At 38.6% G+C, this 20,412-nt stretch overlaps 1 protein-coding gene across 10 annotated transcripts in view; it reads right to left on the bottom strand.

The window, feature by feature from the left end:
• BLTP1 (bridge-like lipid transfer protein family member 1) overlaps positions 1-20,412 on the bottom strand; it is a 91,723-nt gene that overhangs the window by 19,453 nt on the left and 51,858 nt on the right. For 8 of the 10 annotated variants that reach the window (XM_063415423.1, XM_063415424.1, XM_063415429.1 and 5 more), the window contains exons 38-58: positions 19,859-20,009; positions 18,880-19,032; positions 17,397-17,637; positions 16,621-16,769; positions 15,968-16,187; positions 15,158-15,316; positions 13,986-14,161; positions 13,719-13,894; positions 12,391-13,097; positions 11,065-11,292; positions 10,605-10,698; positions 9,556-9,606; positions 6,534-6,740; positions 6,184-6,422; positions 5,336-5,580; positions 4,709-4,814; positions 2,700-2,797; positions 2,390-2,575; positions 1,551-1,719; positions 843-1,054; positions 37-235 (exon numbers count right to left, since the gene is read on the bottom strand). In XM_063415423.1, the coding sequence (XP_063271493.1) occupies positions 37-235; positions 843-1,054; positions 1,551-1,719; positions 2,390-2,575; positions 2,700-2,797; positions 4,709-4,814; positions 5,336-5,580; positions 6,184-6,422; positions 6,534-6,740; positions 9,556-9,606; positions 10,605-10,698; positions 11,065-11,292; positions 12,391-13,097; positions 13,719-13,894; positions 13,986-14,161; positions 15,158-15,316; positions 15,968-16,187; positions 16,621-16,769; positions 17,397-17,637; positions 18,880-19,032; positions 19,859-20,009 (4,166 nt within the window). The remainder of the gene's footprint in view (positions 1-36; positions 236-842; positions 1,055-1,550; positions 1,720-2,389; positions 2,576-2,699; positions 2,798-4,708; positions 4,815-5,335; positions 5,581-6,183; positions 6,423-6,533; positions 6,741-9,555; positions 9,607-10,604; positions 10,699-11,064; positions 11,293-12,390; positions 13,098-13,718; positions 13,895-13,985; positions 14,162-15,157; positions 15,317-15,967; positions 16,188-16,620; positions 16,770-17,396; positions 17,638-18,879; positions 19,033-19,858; positions 20,010-20,412) is intronic. The other 2 variants (XM_063415425.1, XM_063415427.1) reach the window with 2 other exon arrangements.

Genomic DNA, 20,412 nt, shown 5'->3' with positions numbered 1-20,412 from the left:
AATACTCTTGTCCAGTATGAAATCACCCCCACTTACATGCATTCATTACTAGGTCTCCTCTTATTTCGGGTTTCCAGTCATCCCAGCTTGTCTCAAAGCCATCAGCAAAACGGATGCAGAAGTTTTTGAAATGACCTTTGCTAACTAAAGACTCCGAGGAGCAGGCAGTTATGAGTGTGCTTTCAATGGTCAGAACTAAAGCAGAGCCAGTGTCGAGATCTGCAGAGTGGTTAGACTGGAAAATAAAATCAAAGGGAGAATTGATCAGTGCAACGTCACAGTGATACTGTACATTTACTAATACCATTTATCTTTGCCTATTAACTGATCTCCTGTTCACCTCTCCTTGTATTTTTCCTTCTCTGTGGAAAATTTCAAAAGCATCACCTCTGCCCATACATGCCTTGCATTGCTGTTTCCAAATGCAATACCTACATTATAAATTTATTAGGGCAGCAAGAGTCTAGCTCATCTTGAAAAGGAACAAAAGTCCATGTTTGATCAAGGGCTGTAATCCATATGGCCCCATAACCACAGAACACAAGTCCAGGATCAGTTCTTTTCTCCAAGGAAGATGACACATGACTTGACTGAACAATGACAAGAAGTAGCTTTAATTTTTATGTGATTTTTTGGTGTTTATTTTAATGTGTACAATTAATTAAGTATACAGATTGATTAATTTCTAGCTCAGCATATGAACATCCATAATTATGTTTCCCTGTAAAAAAGCCCACATATTTCCTTTTATAAAGCTAGACCTCTAAAAACCTGATTCTTGTAGATGTACCACACACAAACTGGTATTTTAACAGACTTCCATTAGTCACACTTTTGCTTACCTGGGGTGTGTTTGTGATGGGCAGGCAAATTCCTAAGTCATTGACAGTCAGCTGAAGGAACAGGGTCCCAAAAGCCTGTGCAGAGGTTTGCTGGATTCCAGGCAGCATATCCACCACTTCTTTTGTGGCCATATGAATATCTTTATGTAAAGCCATTCTCTGTTCATTCCAGTTATCATAAGCTGCCTTGTAGTTCAGCCAGAATAGCACAGCTTGATGAGGAAACCAAAAATGCTTAATTACAAACAACATGTTAAGAAAATCAATGCATGTTCACTAAGCAATTTTCTTTTTCTTTTTTACAGCTCCTCCATTACTTTAAGTCAGAGTATGTATAACAATGGACACACACACATTCAGGGTCAATGATCAGGCTTGTGCTTCAACAGACAAGGTAGACAAACCTGATCATTTACCATCAGAGTTAATACATTAAAATAGAGAAAGTCCTGCTGTTTTCAGCTTTATTTATCTGTGAGGATTTACAACAGCAGCTTCCTCCAAACCATCTGAAAACTAATCAATTCAACGTGTGGAATTTCTATGTTTGATGACAGAATTATCAATCTGTTGGCATGGAGGACATATCCCAAATTTCTCAGCTACTTAAAATGAAATATACTGGGTCTTGCATAAACAAGCCTTTTGAGAAAAATGTATCACTTCCTCAGTATGAACACAAATTTCTAGCAATTGTCTCTACAATACCTCTGTCAAAGGCCACGGGTTGGGCAAAAACAATGGGTCTGTTCAGAGTAATGAGCACAGCTTCCCTGTCTGATGAGCCACTAATTTCTTCTCGGAGAGCATTTCTTAATCCAATTCTTGTCTTGAAATAGGCAACTTGATGGAAGTCTGAGCCAGCTTCTTCATAAACCTTAAAATGTTCCAAAAAATGGGAAGAGTTCAGGGATGGGGAGTGGGAAGAGAAAAAACCCAAATTACTGCATTTGACAAAATATAAAACTAAACAGCAAGTTGTGTCCTTTCCTCTTTTTCTCCTCTAGCCAAAGGCGCTTTGAGGATCTTCAATATTCTTGCATTAAGGTCTGATCACAGCATTATTTTCTTTATTTATCGTAAGTTGTTAACTAATGTAGTTATTTATATATCCAGATCCACTATTGTGACAGTTGATTCACAGGTCCTAAGATTTCTATTTGTCTGTTTGTTTCTAGGCATTAGAAAACACTTTCATATCCTAGAACGAGTGAGTCCAGGTAACAGCAGGTTTAAGAATACAAGAGGTACAACTGCCAAACCAAGACAGAAACTAGGTCAAAATGTAGGTCTAGCAAAGTTTGGATCTCCTCTGATCTTATTCTTTCATTCAAATATTCTAAAAATTGTATCAATATCAACAAAAGTTTTGAGCTGGACTCAGTAGAAAGGCTATTACCCTTGCAAGGGGCTAAGAAGTTCCAAGATATTAATGGGAAAAAAAACCCCAAAACAAAAAATCAGCACTGTACAACAACCTCTTGATTATGTTTTTTTTTAATCACACATTATTAAGAACATTACATGCAAAGATTTTGAGCACTAACCTGATGTTTAACAATCTGTCCCAGTGCCAGATTCAAATCCACCTGGCATTTTCCAAACAGTTTGAGGTAGCTGCTGCTTCCAGGCATTGCTTTGGTTTGCAGTCTGTTAGAGAGCTCAAGTTCTATCAACCCCGTTTCAAACCTCACAGCACGCATTGAGGGAGTTGTAGCTGTCACCTGAATTCCCTAATGGATAAGGAAGGTATAAAGTTATGAGTATCTGGTTCAGAGATGAGAAAGGAAAATGAAAGAAATGATGAGAAAGGAAAAAGAAACACAAACGACCACTGTTTTGCCATCATAAGATTACCTTAAACTGCAGGCTCAATGAGTAAAGCAGAATTTTTGGTTTATCTCCATCTGTTGTGCCATCATGTTCATTCCAAAGAGGTATTGGCTGCTCCCCTCCTGTACATATTAAATATGCACACAGTTTTACCAAAGAAAGCATTTTAAAACCAATACATATAAAAAGGTGACCATGAATTAAGCCTCATTTTAAACAGTGACTAGTTGAAGGTTTATAAAAACAAATGAGATTGTTGACATCAGTGCAGGTTCATCTTCTGACATATAATTAATATCTCTCCACTAAGAATGAAGGAACAGAGGCATGTTCCTCCCTCCTGGGAAACTTTCCACAGGAAGTCTGTAAGGAGTGACACCTACTTTTTGAAAAAAGTGTTATTTGTCCCCTGCATCAATGTATCTCCTACTTATCTGACAATACAAGTTTAACACTTGACCAAACACTATGCAAATTCCATGAAATGAGGAATTGAAATTATATCAGTATTTTTCAATTAAAAGAGGAACAAGTATTCTGCAATTACTTTATTTTTGGGTATACTTCCTCATCCTGGCACATTTCACCCCAAGTTATGTACTCTTGAAGAAGCAATCCTGGTTTTAATTTTCCTTGAGATTTATCTACATCCCAACTTAGTTTCTAGGAAGAGCTTGCTGCTGGAAAAGGCTAAGCCATTAATTCTCTCCCAATATGCCAACTGATCTAATTACAGTTATTTGGTGGTAAGAACAAGCAGTTAAATCATGGATTCAGAAAACTCCTAAACAACAATAAATTTTTATCACTCCACTTTGTATCTGGATAATTTTCTTTTAATTAACACTGCTTTCAACTCCCAGATGCAATTATTATGGACTGCTCTGTTCACTAAGTAGCTCTCAATCTGTGCAACTTCACCTTCAGTAATTGGTACTTATACAGTTTTTATATAAGGATAATATGCAAACAATATTTAATGCAACACAATTAGAAAATTAGAAAAACCACTGTAGCACATCACACTAATTGGTATTTTCAAGCCATTCAAAAGATTACTTTGCTCCAAGCCAGAGGGATCAAGCCAATTTCTGCCCACATTGTTCTGCACTGAGCACCCAGATCCATGGATTGCTGACCTAACCATGCCCCTACTGCATTACTCCAATATGGAAGGCTTCAGCCACATTTCAAAAACCTGCTACTTGCAATACAAATTTAGTCTGGAAAAGCAGAGAACCAGCATTGCTAATAAATTCTTCACATAAAAATGCAGGGGAGATTGAAATGCAGAGTCTAAGAAATGCTGTAAAAGCTATTACAGGTTTCCTGGTTCAACACTGTATGCTCCTCTACAAAAAAAAAAAAATCTAATAGAATAATGACAGCTGTCAGAAAATTTATTCGTATTTGTTTGTTAGCCTTCAGGGAATTTGGCATTTTCCATTTTCTCCACTGCATTTTCTAACTGCCTCAAGGGCATGTCATGTGGACCTGAACCATTCTTTTATTGCATTTGTATACTTGAATATATATATATACACACACACACACAGACACGAAAGGAGGTAGATGCACACACAACAGACATTCTCTTCACTTAGTTACCACTTTTTATTCTTTCTTTCCTCATAATGTTTCCAGCTATTGATGAATCTTTCATCTGTAACAGCCTTTTAGGATAACTCAAAAAATGTTCAAAGGAAACTTCGGAAACTCAAAAAATCAAAGAAAGTGAATACAGAAAGTAACCCAGCCAAGGTCACACCATGGAGAGACACAAAGGCTGATGTCCAGAATGCCAAACAATCCTGCTTCCCCATAAAAGTCTGCTTATGATAGACCTAGAATAATGTCCAGAGCCTCTATTATTATTTCCAAGTCCAGTTCTGCTTCCTGCTGCTGCTTTTAGTGCTAGAGGTGAAATGAGCATGTCTGTGAAATTAAAGAGCTGATCCTGAGAGCTACATAATATTGCCATCAAACAAGGTCTGAGGATCTTACCTCAAGAGGTTTTTAAGTGTTCTGCTTACCTGAAACCTTCTGTATGACCTCGTTTACTTCCTTCATGAACACTTTTTGCACAAACACTAAATGGTTTAAAAGGTCTGTCGTGAGATTATGTTCAAAGGAGCCAACCTGCAGAAATTGAGAACAGATTTGAGAACAAATCTTAGTTTTAAAAACAGTTATTTTAAGGGGTTTTTTTTAGCTGCAAACATCAGAATTCCCAATTACAAACACACCAGACTATTTTTCTGACTAAAGAATTGGTTAGTAGGAATGCCCTGCTTTTCCCTAGCAGGTAGGTTTCTTTTAAGCAGCATCATTTTGCTCTCTGGGAAAATTAACTACGGAAATTGGCACACAAGTAGAACTTGTGAATAGAACACTCTATGTCCAGCAGAAAATTTTATATCACTACGGTTCTATGTCATGTCATTATTGCACTTGGAGCAGTCTAATCACAAAAAAAACCCCCAAAACACCCAGCTATAGAACAATAAAACACTCTTCCAGTTTTTCAGTATCTGGATTCAACCTGTAAACCTGAGAGATCTGTAGAAGGCAGATTGTTAAAAAAATGTGAAGATGCACAGACAGAATTGTATCAGAAGGGAAATAAGTTATCAAAGATGATTGCAGCCTTCAGGACTGACCTCAGCCACACAGCGCAGGTAGTTCCCCTGCAGGTAGTAGCCTTGCTTGGCAGGGAGTTCATCGATGCTCCAGATCTGGTCAGAGTAAGTGTCGTGCTCTTCCATGACATATTTCCCTGACATGGTGACAGGAGGCAGGTTGAGACTGGCCGAAGGAGGAATGGTTGACATGTCAGTGGCAGAAACTTTGGAAGTGAAGCGTAGTCTATGGTTTGGAAGCTCAAAATTAAATCTGGTCTGGGCACCTGTAAAGGAAGGCAGAAAAAGAAAAGGTGTGAAATGGGAAAAGAATCTCTTATTTATCGTTAAATTTAAGAACAGTTTTTGAACAATAAAAAAATTTGAAATGTTTAAAATGTTATTGAAGTGCACAGACGTAAAGAACTATAAATATCTACCCACATGATTCTGGGTTGCCTTAATTTCTAAAGAAAACAAAGACTCCACGGTAATAAGATTGAGAAGGGAATCATACAAACAACCTCGAGTGTATTGAGGCCTTCCAGGACAATTCTCAAGTGGCATTACAAATTAAAATTTAATTAATCAAGGATCATAAACTGATTTTAGCAGTCAGAGGGAAGCTTCCTGGGAGGATGCTATATATGAATATATACATGTCTTCGTGTGCTCTTGCATTCTGCCTCTGGGTATTGTCACTGTACAACCACAGTGTATCTTTTCTATATGGGCCCATCTGATTGAAGCCCATGTTAAAAAAAAACAGTTGATGGCAACAGATTCAAAGCTCTAGCTATAACTCAACGAAAACACTGAATGCTTTTGGATGCTTTACAGGAAGGCCAAACTAAATCAGTGATGTTTTTAAAGTTCCACAGAACTGTTACCTGTCATTCCATGACTCCTCATTCTTCCCATCTTGTATTCTGCCTTCAGGGAGGGCAGGAGCGCTGCTCCGATAGCAATCCCATCTATCATGGCACTGAACTTCAGCACGATGGGCTTCTTTTCCAAGCCTTCTGGCAGCTGCGGGAATTCATTTGTTTCAACCGGCGTTTGATTGATGCTTGTTGGAGTCTTCTCAGAGGGCAGAGGAGTCGCCACATCTTCTTTGGCTGGCTGGGGCCTGTGGACCAAGACAAAGAGTGGGAAACCCATCCTGTTAATCCGCCTGCCTGTCCTACAGACACGTGAGGTGGCAAAATCCTACAGGTGGGTGGGATTTGGGAGCACTCACGCAGTGGAGGGCTGCCGGATGAGGTCGGAGATCTGCTTGGAGAGCTGGTGGGAGCTGCGCACCATCATGCTGTGCAGCGTGGCCGGGTGCTGCGGGATGTTGATGCTGATGGCCCCCACCTTCACCACGGCCGCGTTGTTGGTTTTCAGCCCCCTCTGGGCGCTGTACAGGGCCTGGGATTTGGCAATGCTGCACTTCACCACAGTTCTGACAGCAAAAGGGAACAGCAGTCATTTGCATGTCATTCCAGTTGCAGGTGAAACTGAGTTTTTAAATGTTAGCTGAATTTTGAAGTGATATTGTTTGTCAGCTACACCCACATTCCTTTTTCTTTCACTTCACACACAGATGCACTACATGCCACAAACAACTGCGCTACACTTAAGGGAACTACACGTCATGCATGGCAAAAATACCTGTTCAAAACTGCTATTCTGCCTAAAGTAAGGTCATTTCAGTGCATACACACCAGGCTGCACATAGACAAATTTGCACGCACAGAAACAAAAAGAGCCTTCCATTTCAACTCCTGTTCAGGAATAATCTTGAATCTGCCTTTTGGTAAAAAGTAAAATCTGAGTTTTGCATCCAAATAGGTCATTGGAGGAAATACTTCACAATAAATACACAGCACGTGAGAGATGAATTTGTGAATTAATACTGATGTTTAATTCGAACATACTATTGCAAAATACACCATCTAAATTTTATTTTAATGTTGAGGAGGATATGGTTCACAATGGTTACCCAAGATAAAAATGTAACTGCACTAAGCTGACAGTTTTTGATGTCATAACAGAATTTGGCGTAGCAGAATTCACTAAACTCCTTTTTCAAAATGTATTGGGGTAACACATTAATGTTTCTATGGTCAATTCCTGGAGGGTTACCCAATGGAAGTATACTGTGCAGCCAACACAGACTTACAGTCTCAAAGAGAAGGACATGTAGTTGTCAAGATGCAATACATAGCTAAAATGTCTGAAAAATAGACTATAAAAATCAATGCAAGTTTCTCAAATACACTATTTCAAGGGGTATAGCTAAAACCCTTTCTGTATCTTATTTTAATTGTTTATAGACAGTTTGGTCTCATGGTGAAAGATACAATATTCTATGAACTCTACTCTCTAAGTAATGTTTCTTCTTATTCTTATGTTAAAATATTAGCAAGCCCAAAGCAACCCAGATATGGAAATACAACCCAAAAACAAAAGACATCATCCCTCTCCTTATAATCAAGAAATACACAGCACTGTAAGGCAACTACTGGCTTATCAACAGCAAATTAATTGACTGAAGTTCAAGGAACATTCTCAGATTTTCATAGCTATGTAAGAGATGCAAGTCCTAAGACCTAAAGCAGTTCAGAATTAATATTTTAGGGCAGACTGTCAAGTAGAAATGATTTCAAAATACGTGATGAAGGAGGAAACAATTCACAACAATTTTCACAAAAACATTATACAAATAAACATTACTTAAGGCCAGAATTGTTTTAATCCCCCTCTTTAAAAGAAAAACACAATTATTTCTCTTGATGTTTGTTCATTTCTTACTCTCCTCCTGCTACCACTCTGACTCAACTGCTGTGAAGCCAATCAAGAGCACATTTCCATCTCCATCTAGAACACAAAATACTACTGCCATTCAAACCATTTTAAACATTTCCTTAATTAAAAATGTATTACACCAGTATAGCTGTTGCAGGAGAAAAAAACCTCAGCAAAATTAACTGTGCTTTTTTCCATATTTCACGCAAAAAATTAACTTCACCGCTGCTTGCCTACAAAAAACCTACTTCCATGACAGAATGAAATGTGGAACAACTGTCAAGCTAGCCACTTATTATTAAAGATCTGCAGTTTGCTTACCTACAGTGATATGACTGTAACACATCTGGTTGTATCTCATTAAAATCATTAATCGTTACTTGAGTTACATATCAGTAATGCTTCCAGAAAGAATTCTATATTCTTACATCAATACCGTAAATGATCACTCTTCAGACAAATTTGTGACAAAACATCTTTGGCCCACTATAGAACTGAGTACAAGGCCAGTACTCAACAGATTTTTGTGAATGCTGTAAAAAGTGTGTGGGGGGAAAAGTCAGCAGGAGGCCCATAACACACAGGAACTACTGCACCAAGTCAGCTGAAAACTCAGGCAGCAGCAGATACCTGAGGAGTGAGTAAAGGGATCCTTCCCTTAATTCCAGCCATAAGGCATTCACTTTCTAAGCCAGAGGCTGTATCATGTTCATGACTCATCACCAGACCTATCCTACACTGATTTATCCAATCCTTTTAATCATTTATACTTCTGTTGACCATATCATGTGGCAGCAAATTCAACAACTCAGTGATGCACTGGTTTAATGCTGCTACCAGACCAAAAGGAACACAAATCCCAATATTTTCCCTACATCACTTGCAGTTTTACAGTCCATCACCTCTCCTTCCAGAGTTAGAAGGACATTTTAAAGATAATCCTGTATTACCACAACACTGAATAAACAGACACTGTGAGAGAGAGGAGACCAACAGCCACACACACAGATCTTCAGCATGCCTGGGAGCTAAACCAGCACACAGGGAAATTAAGAGGAAAAGGAATGGCCCTGTTCATGATGACACCACAACTATCACTCCAAGCACAGCAGCTTCAAAGCAAATCTCACCTCTGTGTTCCCTTATATTTATCAACAGTATTTCAGCTCATAAAAATAAGTACAGAAGCAGATCTAAAGAACTTCAGGGCCAGTGAAACCATTCTAACATTACAGTAGTGAGTGCAGTGCAATAGCAACCCCTAAAACTATATTGCTAACATTGACAAGGGCTTTTTTAAGGCAGATATTTAGCTTCATTAAAAAAAGCTTATCTAGGCAATACTAGATGTTAAACCAAAATGTATTCAAGCAACATCTGCCTCCACAATCACACACAGTAGAATGCAGCCATTAGCTACACAACACAGAGTTAATTGCAAGACTATTAAACATAATAATATGACATACAGAAACTCTTGTTTGGCTGTGCTTGTAGGAGATGTAGGAAAATCCTCCAGTCTACAGATGAAGATTGAAGAGAAAGCAAGAAAAACAAAAACAAAGCAAATAAAGAATAAACACTCATGCAAAATTAGTCAGTTAATTACTTGTAACCCACAATATGACATTTATTTTCAAAATTACCAAGTTGAAGGTTTTGGTTTTGCTCATGTTTGTTCTTTGCTCTTGTCATTTTTAAGATTTATTATTCCCCCCTTTCCTTCTGTACCCTCCCTATATGTAAAACAGACATGAAGAGCTTCGATCAGTTTCAGAAACTCTTCATGACTGTCAGGTTGGAACTCTTATTTATCTCTCTGAAAGAAACTTACTGGAAGCAATTTAGCTGATGAAATACAAAATTCTGTATGTTTTAACTTCTATGTGGCACCCTCCAAGCTACCCAGGAATTAAAAGGAGAGAGAAACTCAAGTGACATTGTTCAGCCCCTCTCTACATGAGTCATATTCTAAGACCAGTCCACATACTGAGGGTTACCCAGCTAACACCCCAACTGTGTGAGGATAATTTGTGCTACAAGGAATTGTGTTTCAGCTCATTCTGCAACTCAAACAGAAGGAGATGCAGCTGGGAACAAATTAAAATAATGCATGGCCTTTTTGAGTCTGTGAACCTGGCAGAAATAAAAAAAGCCAGAATAATGTGGATGCTGAGCAAGTGATTCATGATGTTCATGCGCAAGAAGTTATTCTCTTCCCTTCCCCCGCTAGGTTGAGTCAATTATATAAAGGCTGAGAAGGGATATTAGGACTGTAAAAATAACATGAGAGAACACAGAATGATGCATCATGAGAGTTGAAAAATATATCTATGAAGGAGACACTATGGCTCTTAAACAGGAATAATTAGCATCAGGAGATTAACTACTCCCTAAAAATCTCTCATGTGGTTTGAACTTACAGGTTTCAAAAATCAGTTAGAAGCATAAAAGAAAGAATACAACTCATACCATTCTATGAACTTGAACGATTTTAAATTGTGAGCTTCCTACTTACTGGATATTTGGGGTAATTCCCTCCAGCAGGACAATATTGACACCTCCTATGTGAGCAGTGGCACATGTCTCAGTCATCTTTTGGTGTAGCACATCTTTAGGAAAAAAATATTAAACAGCATTTCAGTCAGTACAATACTTCAGGTATGCTTACTGCTTTTAAAAATATTGCAGGAGGAAAATAACTGAAAAACTGCAGCTTTAGCAGTCACATTAAAAGACGCCAATTATAAATTGTGACAAGAAGAAAGCTTTTGAAAATGAGTAACTGTCTTCTAAAAGAATTTCCTCCACAGCATTTCCTGAAAATCTTGCATCCTTTTATAATCCTTCAGCATCCTAGTAACAGTTTTTTAAAAGAACTTGTTGAATATTATTATATTACATACACACATTCTGCACATGCACATGTAAAGTTGCCAGGGATTTTAATTACAGAGAATGCTTTTAGCTCATCTCACCTTTCATTTTCTCTTTCAGGGTGAAGCTGCCATGGATTCTTTTCAGCTCAGATTCCATGGTGAGGCCTCCAATGTCAGCCTCCAGGTGGGTTCTGTTCACCATGCCTATCCCAAAGACGATGAGGGTCACGTGCTGTGGCTCCGAGGTCACCAGGCTGCGCTTCCGCCCGTTGTCCTGCTCGTTCTCAAACACCACCCTGCAGGCAGGCTCAGTGGGGCTTCGAACACCTACAGAAACACCAGCAGATATTTATGACTTTATTTATAATAAATCCTTGGCATATCACATTTATATTTATATTTCAAACCAAGGGTCACGAATCTTTCATGTCAAGAAAACTCTTCAGAAAAACTACCTGAGCCTCGCTAACTCCATCTACCATTGCAACTGAACCAAATCCAGGACACAATGAAGACAATCATGAGCAATGTGGTTTCATTATTATTCATAGATATGCTCTTATGTACCTTCTATAAGTATTTGCAATGATCTGATTTTATTGTTATACCAGAAAAATGACAGTTTCCAACCATCCCATTTATTTTTTGATCATCCCACAGAAAAAGGTTCTTGTAATTCTGTTTTAAACGAGCAAGTTATACATTCTGTGCAGATATTGTAACTGAGGATATGATATTCTGTGCTTGAAAGACACTGGCATGTGTTTAACAAAAGCTCACATTTGAGACTTCCTTAGATTTTATTCTTTAGTTAAAAGTATAGGAAAGTATAGCTATAGAGCAACTATACCATTCCATTTACATTTATAGCAACTTAAGTTCAGCAACAAAAAGAATTATACTAAGTCAGCTCTCAGATTTACTCTGCTGTGCCGAAATACATTGGAAATAGCAATAATCACACCAGATCTGAAGATTTTAGGTGAAATTATGACATAAACACCTGTAACTTTTGTGGGACTTCACCAAAATCAGTATTCCGCCTTTCCCGCTCTCACAACAAGGTTTAAATATTTTTTTTCCTGTCATTCTCAAGGCAGAAATTGTCTCCCTTTAAATGGCTTATGTACATGCCTGCATATTTTCACAGAATGATAATAAACAGCATTTCCAGTACCCCCTTGAACACAAAACAGCACTACAGGAGAACAAACTTAATCCACACTATGCAATTAGTGAGAAAAGTAAAGCTTTTCTTTTGTACATCATCTTGGTAAAGTAATTACAAGCTCCCATCCATCCTTCTTGCCCCAAGTCAGATGTGGTGGGCAACTTTCAAAAACCATCTCACGACCAAGCTTTACAATGTTCCATTTAAACAAAAAGCACACACAGGCAATTATTTGGGTTCGTGAACCACTTTACCTGTTGGTCCAAAAGTTTCGGAAGACTTTTCTAAGATGCCAGTCGGATCAGAAATAAGGGAATAGAAGTTCAGTAGCTTATACATGTTTTGCCAGCACTCCGCAGAGGGCTCGCTCTGTTCCGACACAGTAATGGAGTCAGAGTCATCCATATGGATTGTCACGTGGTCAACCACATCTTTGGAGCCTTTCCTGGACACTTTGGAAGTCCTTCGCTCCGACCTCCCCAGGGAATTCTTGTTGCGAGACTCCTTCTTGTTGTTGTCGTTGTTTGTCCTCTTGTTCTTGGTGTTGTTCACCCTGGTGCCTCCATTGAGGCTGCCCCGGGAGCTGCGGCTGAAATCCGAGGAGCGGAAGTCCCTGTGCTTGCGGGTTTTGAAGGTGGGAGTCGGGGAGGCCGAGCCAGCCGTGTACCTGCTCAGTTTGATGTCTGTCTGTGTGGCCTTGATGTCATCAATCATGGTGCTGAACTGGTGGATGAGGCGCACCAGGGCCATGTCCACATGCTGGCTGATGGACTGGCAGGAAATGGTGAAATTGCAATGGAAGGTGTTGTAGTAGCGCTTGTTCAAGTCGTGGAAGGAAAGGGCATTGGTGGAGTTGTGAGGGGTGCACATGGATTTCTCCATCACAACAGCACTAATGCTGAAAGTCTCTAACATCAAAGCTGGCTTGAATTCCAGAGGAGGAAGATTGACTGCTCCTTGCCTAAGGAAAAGAAAGGTACAAGTTACTACTATGTTGCTTTTTATGAGAGTGAGACTCAAATACATTTTTTATACAGTTTACATCTAATTTAGTGAACTCAGCCTTTTATTTCCCTTAGGATATCACCTTTTTACTACAGTCCTAAATATAATAAAATGAACTTCTACGGTTTCATACTGTGTGCTACTAACATAGAAATCATCCAGTTCTATGAAACCTAGCTTGGCATGCAATCATTCCATTATATCCTAAAGCTTTGCGCAAAATCAGTCTGGGGAAGATTCAGCATTTTCACAAAAAGTCACATCATTATTTACAGGATTAATTATTAAACACCATTTCAGAGCCACTAAAATTCCCCTCCACTATTATTCCCACCAGCTCTCCCCCCTTCCCCAATCTCCAATTTTCAAAAGCATCTGAGATTCAAACCATTACAATTCCCAAACCATTCCACAGTAAGATTAAAAAAAATATTTTAACAGGAACACAAAATGAAAGATTATAAGAATAAAGGGCTGCTCCTTATCCTATGAAAGTGCTTTGGAAATCTGTCACCACATGAAAAACCTAATTTCTGTTCTTTAGCCAATACACATATTTTTAGATCTCCCATCATACCTTCGGGCTCGCTTGCTTTTCCTTTCCTTTGCTGTGTCTGAATCAACAATATCTGCTCTGAGGCAGTCCAGAGTTCCTGAGAAAGAGAGGTACTCTCCGAAGTACATCCTGTAGCACAGGGGCATTGCATCCTGCGACTGAATGCCCGTGTAACTTAGCAGAGGTTTGAAAACAACCTACAAAACAAAACCCACTTCATTTAGTTATGAAGACCTTGATTATTTCCATACACTTGCTCATCATTTGGTGATGTGCAACCCCAGTTACCTGTGCATCTGCCAGCTGGACAGCAGGAAAGCCCTGGTTGCCCTCTTCTACTCCTGCAATGTCATCCTGGCTTGTGCTGTGCTGCGAGTGGGTGCCATCCAGGGTGTTCTGGTCACTGGACAGAACAGTGTTGAAGTCTGAAGCAGAGGGGATAGTAGGGAGATTGGGTGCCACACCTGGAAAATAAATACCCATGGAACACTAACACCACAGCAAGTCTTACCACCACTGACTAGATTAATTCAGCAAGATCATTTATATAGATAAACAAGCCACAGTGAGGTCTGTAACCTCACAAAGGTGGCATTCAGGATAAAGAAAGAGCCTGATATTGCCGGAACAGGTAGAGATTGTCCAATTCAAATTTAGAAAGAGTCTTCCTGCAGAGAAACAGTTCCAGTTTACAAAGGAGCCACAAGAGCTCATCACTATGTACAGAATGATGATGTTTGTAGGATAAAACTATTGGTTCAATATTAAAAACACATTAAAACAACTTCTTACTGCCTAAGATTAATATAGCACTGTTGAGGGAGTGTTAACAGAAAAAAGATTCAAGTATAGTGTTAGTGAAAAAGAAAATTAAGACACATTGAAAAGTCGGAACGATGACAGGCCAACAAGAAAAATAAATGAGCTGCAATAAATTGTTACACATCTGGTTCTTTAATACACCTAAGACTTTCAGAAATACTTTTTTCTTCATTCTCTTACACCAGTTAACCCATTCCTAAGTTACTCTCAAAATACGTGTTTACGTTAGGCTCAAAACTGAAGTGAGAAAGAGCAAGGATTCCAATGCACAAATCACAAAATAAGTATATGCAAATTAGATCAAAAGTAGCCAACAAAACCAAGGAACTTGACAACAGAAGATGATTTTATGGCTTAACTTTTGGCAGCTACACGTGGTTTTGGCAGCTACACTGACAGTTCCAAATGAAAGAAAAAGCTATACTTTTGGAGGCAGAGTCAGGCAAAAGAAAACAAGTTTTGCTTAAATCCTGCCTTTTCATTTTCCAGGTTCCTGGGAAGTCCCACAAGTAATACTTTGAACCAATTAAGTTCTGTTGAACATAAATCATTCTCTCAACTGCTTTCACTCAGAATGTGGCAAACACAGGCACAACCAACCCAGAACCATCTGGAACTCAGCTACAAATTAGCAATACCTGTTGGAAGGCTGTTGTGCCCAGACTTGGTGGCCGGACTTTCCTGTACAACACTTCCCCTGTTGCCCACAGCATTGGACATCCAGTTATAGAAACTCACAGAGGAGGGCTCAGACAGCAAAGGGTGCTCAGACAACATGTCTGTGGCCACGGTATTTCCTGTGCAGATAAAGCAGAAAACTTCAGCGTTTCTTGCATCCAAGTCAGCAAAAACAAGGAACACAGCACGATTCCACTGATAACACCTATTTACTATAAAAATAAGCCTAATTATCAAGGTTTATTCCACTAAATTGTCAGTCAAACAGCACTACAGGTGCTACCACAGAAGTTATACGTGGCACTAATGGAAGTTGTGCTACACATGGCTTTGCATTTGCTCATCTCTACCATTAATCAGAGGAAAGGTGTCAATAAGAAACCAAAATACCTTTTTTTCTGAACAATATTTCAGTCCCTGACAGCAAAGGAGAGAGGTTTAGAGAAAATACAGTATAATATACAGTATGTAATTTACATATAAAGAAAAAACTGGTAACAATACACTGAAAAATAATACAGAGCATAAACACTTCAATGTTTCCAAACTTCTAAAATATTTGTTAAAAAATAATTACTAAAAATCTGCAATTCATCATATGCAAACTAAGTTACTGAAATATTAGTTTCAGCTCTCTTTTTGAGCTACTTACAAGATCAAGAAAAAACAAATACAAAATGGTTATTTCCTTATTTATTCAAAAATACTCAAAATTTATGCTACATCACACCTGTTTATGCTACATCATAGTTTTTTATGCTACATCATACCTGTTCTTGTTAAAGAACTACTTTTAACTGCAGTTGAACTTCTTTGAGGAGTCCCTTCCAAAAGATTGTGCAGGCTAGGAAAGCTCCCAGTGAGATAGCTGAGCAGACTTTCTTTCCTTGGACTTTCCCTGACTCCCATTCCAGAGCGGCCAACGTGCACTGGTGAATCCGTAGCTGTATCTCCACTGGTGTAACTCAAGGAATGATATGGATGGATGCCCTGTGAGCAGAAAATAAAGAAATTAGTGAAGTACTAATGCAAAAGTTGCAAAAACAAAGCAACATTTGGTCTGAATATAAGGTTGGAACACAGTAATTTTACTACAAGTTACTGGAGAGCTTTGCCAGTCTTCCATTTTGTATCATGATAGTTAAATCCTTGTTTCTGCTGCCATAAATAAAAGATCAAAGGCTATAAAGATTAGGGCACAGCCTTAAATGAGGCATATGAAGTAACTGGCAAGAAAAACAACAAAGAATAGATGTAGAATATAGACCAACTGCTAGAGCATCCCTTTTGTAAGGTCAGGAGCAGACCTTCCATGTGCTATAGTTACTTTTTGCATGCATTTATTCATCTGCAGCTGCAGAACTGCTCCTGAACACGCCAGCTACAAACCCCTTTGCCCTGGCACCCAGCCCTGTGCACTCACCTTTATTTTCAGCACAGAATCACTGTGAGTGTGAGTCTTGGACAACTTCCTCATGATCTCAGCACCAGTGACAGGCCCAGAGGAGGCACTGGCAGGGGGAGGGCGATTGGCTGTTCCTTCCAGAAGCATCGTGTGCTCGCTCACAGTAGCTGCACCCAAGCAAACAGTTTTCCTCATTTAGATATATTTGGAGAGCCAAGATTATCTATTATCAGGCACATTTATCTACAAGCAGTCATGAACTTCTAAGTGCTGACACACATCTACATGGTGCTGTCTGATTTGCAGACAAGTAAGAACACCTCAGACAGGGATCTGCTGGGTTTTGTTTAATAATCCAAGTTGTTTCTGCTTAATCAAAACAGGTATGTGAGAGAAGGAGGCAAAAATTTCCATAATACTGTACAATTACATACAAGTTTCTCACACAAACATCTTTGAGTTTGCTCTCTTAAAGCTGCTAACTGCTGTCTGGCTTTCAACTGAAAGGTGGCAAATAATTAAGTTGATTTCTTTTGTGCAGGAAAAAACAAGACAAAAGATGTGAAGAAAGAGATGTTTCCTGTTTTCTTTTTCCTTGAACAAGCACTAATTATTGTAGTACTATAATTATCACTGTTAGCAGCAGCTTCAGAATGAAGGCGATATAAAAAAGAAGCTTGATAATTCTACAAAAGGAGACTATGTGTCAAGCATTAGAACTAGAGAAGATACAAATGTCTGAGAGGAGCTGCTTGTCCGTATGGATTTTTATGGAGACAATAACATGAAAATACCGGCATCAAATTCAAACTCTGCTCCATCAGCACTTGTGTCACTCTGAAGGCCCCCTCCATTGTCTAGTCCAAGGCCATCCTCGTGCTCGTGGCAGGCATTTGGTTGCAGTTTCATTGGCTGGGTTGGTCTGTGCAAGCTGACTCCTTTAAAGGCTGGGGTGACCACAATGAACTTCATCCACTGCCTTGCTAAGGCAACCAGACCTTTTTTTAGGGTCACTAAGGCAGGAAGGCCATCACTCTTTAAATAAAAAAAATATTAAAAATTCATATCACAGCATTTTCAAGTAAACTGGAGGGGAGAAAAAGTCAAAGCTCTCTTAAATCTCTGTGCTTAAGAGGCTTATGACAAACAGGCTGGCAGCACAACACATCAAGCAAGAAGCCAAGGACCTGACAGATAAAAATTACAGCTTCATTGAACATGGTAAATACATTTATCTACATGACCTGAGGATCTAGCCCAAGGGGCCAAAAATAAACAACAGGAAGTAGGTTTATTAAATATGAAGCTAAAAGTACTTGAGTAATTATCAGGCTCTGAACTATGGGCTAAGATTCATAGCAACTCTGTACAAATGGAACTGAGATTAAAAAGATTGTTTTTTCCATTGTTCATAAGCAGTATTTTAGGAACATAAATTTAAGGCCAAATATAGGGATTGTTTTGATTATATCACTGAATTGTCCTAAAAAAACCAAAAACTTGGTATTTTGACCACAAATCAAACTGTGCTATTTGTGCCACAAGCTGTGCTATTCCTGATCACTGGCTCTCGGCTGAATACACTGAAAACCAAAGTGTTTAAATCTGACAGCTGTGGAATTGGATTATGAAAATGATACAAAATCAGGACTAAACACTCCTCCGTTATGCCTGATGTTTGTTCAAATAACTGTATCCCACTGCAATCTAGACATTTACATTCTAAAGCCATCAAGAAAAGTATTTGATTCTTAAACCCTAAAGTCAATACATTTCTAGTTCCTTCCTTCCTTAAACTGTCTGCATTACCCCAGTGTTTCTAGAAGACATGAAAACTAGTTCCAAGGAGAGAATTTGGAATAAACTAAGCAGTTCATGCGCTTGCCTCAGTAATTGAGACTTACTCAATTTTAAAACTATGAAAAATGAAATCTTATAAAAAGGTCATTGAAGCATAATAGAGAGGGAACAAAATCTGAAAAAAAAGCCATATACCGTTTTAAATGCATGCCTTTTTATTTTATGATCTCATGTATTTACTAATAAAATAGTTTGATAAACATTATGCATATTTACAGGTCATAACAAAAATAGCAGATGTCAAAGAAAATGAAATGAAAGAAACAGTATCTTTGTATCACTTTAAAGATGCATATGAGTTTGGCTTATATTTTCTTCTTTGTTAATCTTCCTCAAACTGCTGCCAAATTTAAGACATTAGAATTGGTATATTTGAAACTAAAGGACAGATATTTCCAGTTTTTGTGGGTAACTCACCATAGTGGCATCCTCAATAATGGAGTAATTTGCTTGATGAAGGTAATGGTGCAATATATTACACAGTAAGCAAGAAGGATTTTCTTGCAAGAAACGAGCCACTTTGGTAAGCCTGTTGTACTTGCTTCTCAGAGGGAAGTGCACACTTTTATTCTAGATTAACATAAAAAAATTTTCAAGATATAAACATACTTGTGAAAAGAGCATCAATGACAAGATTTCATCTGTGAGACAACAAACTTCTATGCCCATTTCAATCTTTTGCAACAAAAATTTGCCTCATAGGTACCCACCTTATTTTAAATACTGCATGTGAAAAATCATTCTGGATGCATATTTATTCATATGAAGCAATAAAAGAAAAGCCTGGATTCAAACCGCAGACCTTATAAAGTTACTTCTAGACTAATAGACATATATGCAAAGCCAGCTGAGATTTTCAAAGGAACAGCTTATTCCTAGTTAAAGGCAAAACAGGCACTTTTTCTAATTTAGTTTAATGCTAGATAGAGGGTAGGAAGAAGAAACATGAAGGGAGGTAGGAAGAGACTGCTGCAAAGGATAATTTTTGAGCAGAGTCAAAAATTAGCATGACACTTAGGTCATTCATCTCACTATGCAAGACAGGATCTCAGCGTGGGTATCACGTCAAAATCTTCCCACTAGATGGTGCCAATCAAACCAACAGCAAACAAAAATACTTCATAAAATATACCAGGCACGACAGTCATTCTTACTCTTATTTTACCTGGAGATATACTGCTGTAAGAAGCATGAGATTTCATCCCCAGTAACAGCTCTGAAATTTAGACTGTGTACAAAAAGCACAGCTTTTCATGAATTCTTGTGACCAATTCCAAAGGCTCACAGGAGATGCTCTAAATTTGCCAGCGAAAACATCCACAATTCCAAAAACTGTATATTACCTATCACAATGTCCTGTTCTGATATGATCATGGATTTTATAAAGGTCATTTACCTCTAGAGCTTCTGTCATAATGCATCCCATAACAGCACAGATTCGCAGGGTTCCTTCCGTTTCCAGTTTATTTAATGACGACTTCACTTGATCAATGGGAACAAGCCAAGCACCAACTGCAGGTGTTGCAGTGCTCAGGAGGTTCAGCTGCCTGTGGTGACAAATAAAGAGAAAGGGATGTTCACAGGCAGCAACAGCAACAAGCAGGACTTTCTGATGCTGTTACGAACAACAGTCAGATATGTGGGACATTGATGCAAATAAGCACAGACTTACAGCCCATTAAATAAGAGCTGGCAATAAGTACCTGAGGCTATTTTTGTTTTACTCACTCACACACTCATGATTCTTCCTGCTTTTGCTACTGCTATTCCTTCCTTTTTCCATTTGTATTCCCTACTAAAATCATACAGTTTGAAATCCTCATCATTAACTGAATCCCACATGAAGTGTTATACATCATATATGACTTTTGCTAAAGAGCTCAGGCAAGAGTACCAGTAGAGTATTTTCTAACTTATGGCTCTATACTGACAGAATGAAATATTTCTTAT

The sequence above is a fragment of the Prinia subflava genome, chromosome 18 (assembly GCF_021018805.1).
Source record: "Prinia subflava isolate CZ2003 ecotype Zambia chromosome 18, Cam_Psub_1.2, whole genome shotgun sequence".
In the NCBI taxonomy this organism is placed as follows: domain Eukaryota; kingdom Metazoa; phylum Chordata; class Aves; order Passeriformes; family Cisticolidae; genus Prinia; species Prinia subflava.
This window is presented reverse-complemented; position numbering and strand designations above follow the sequence as displayed.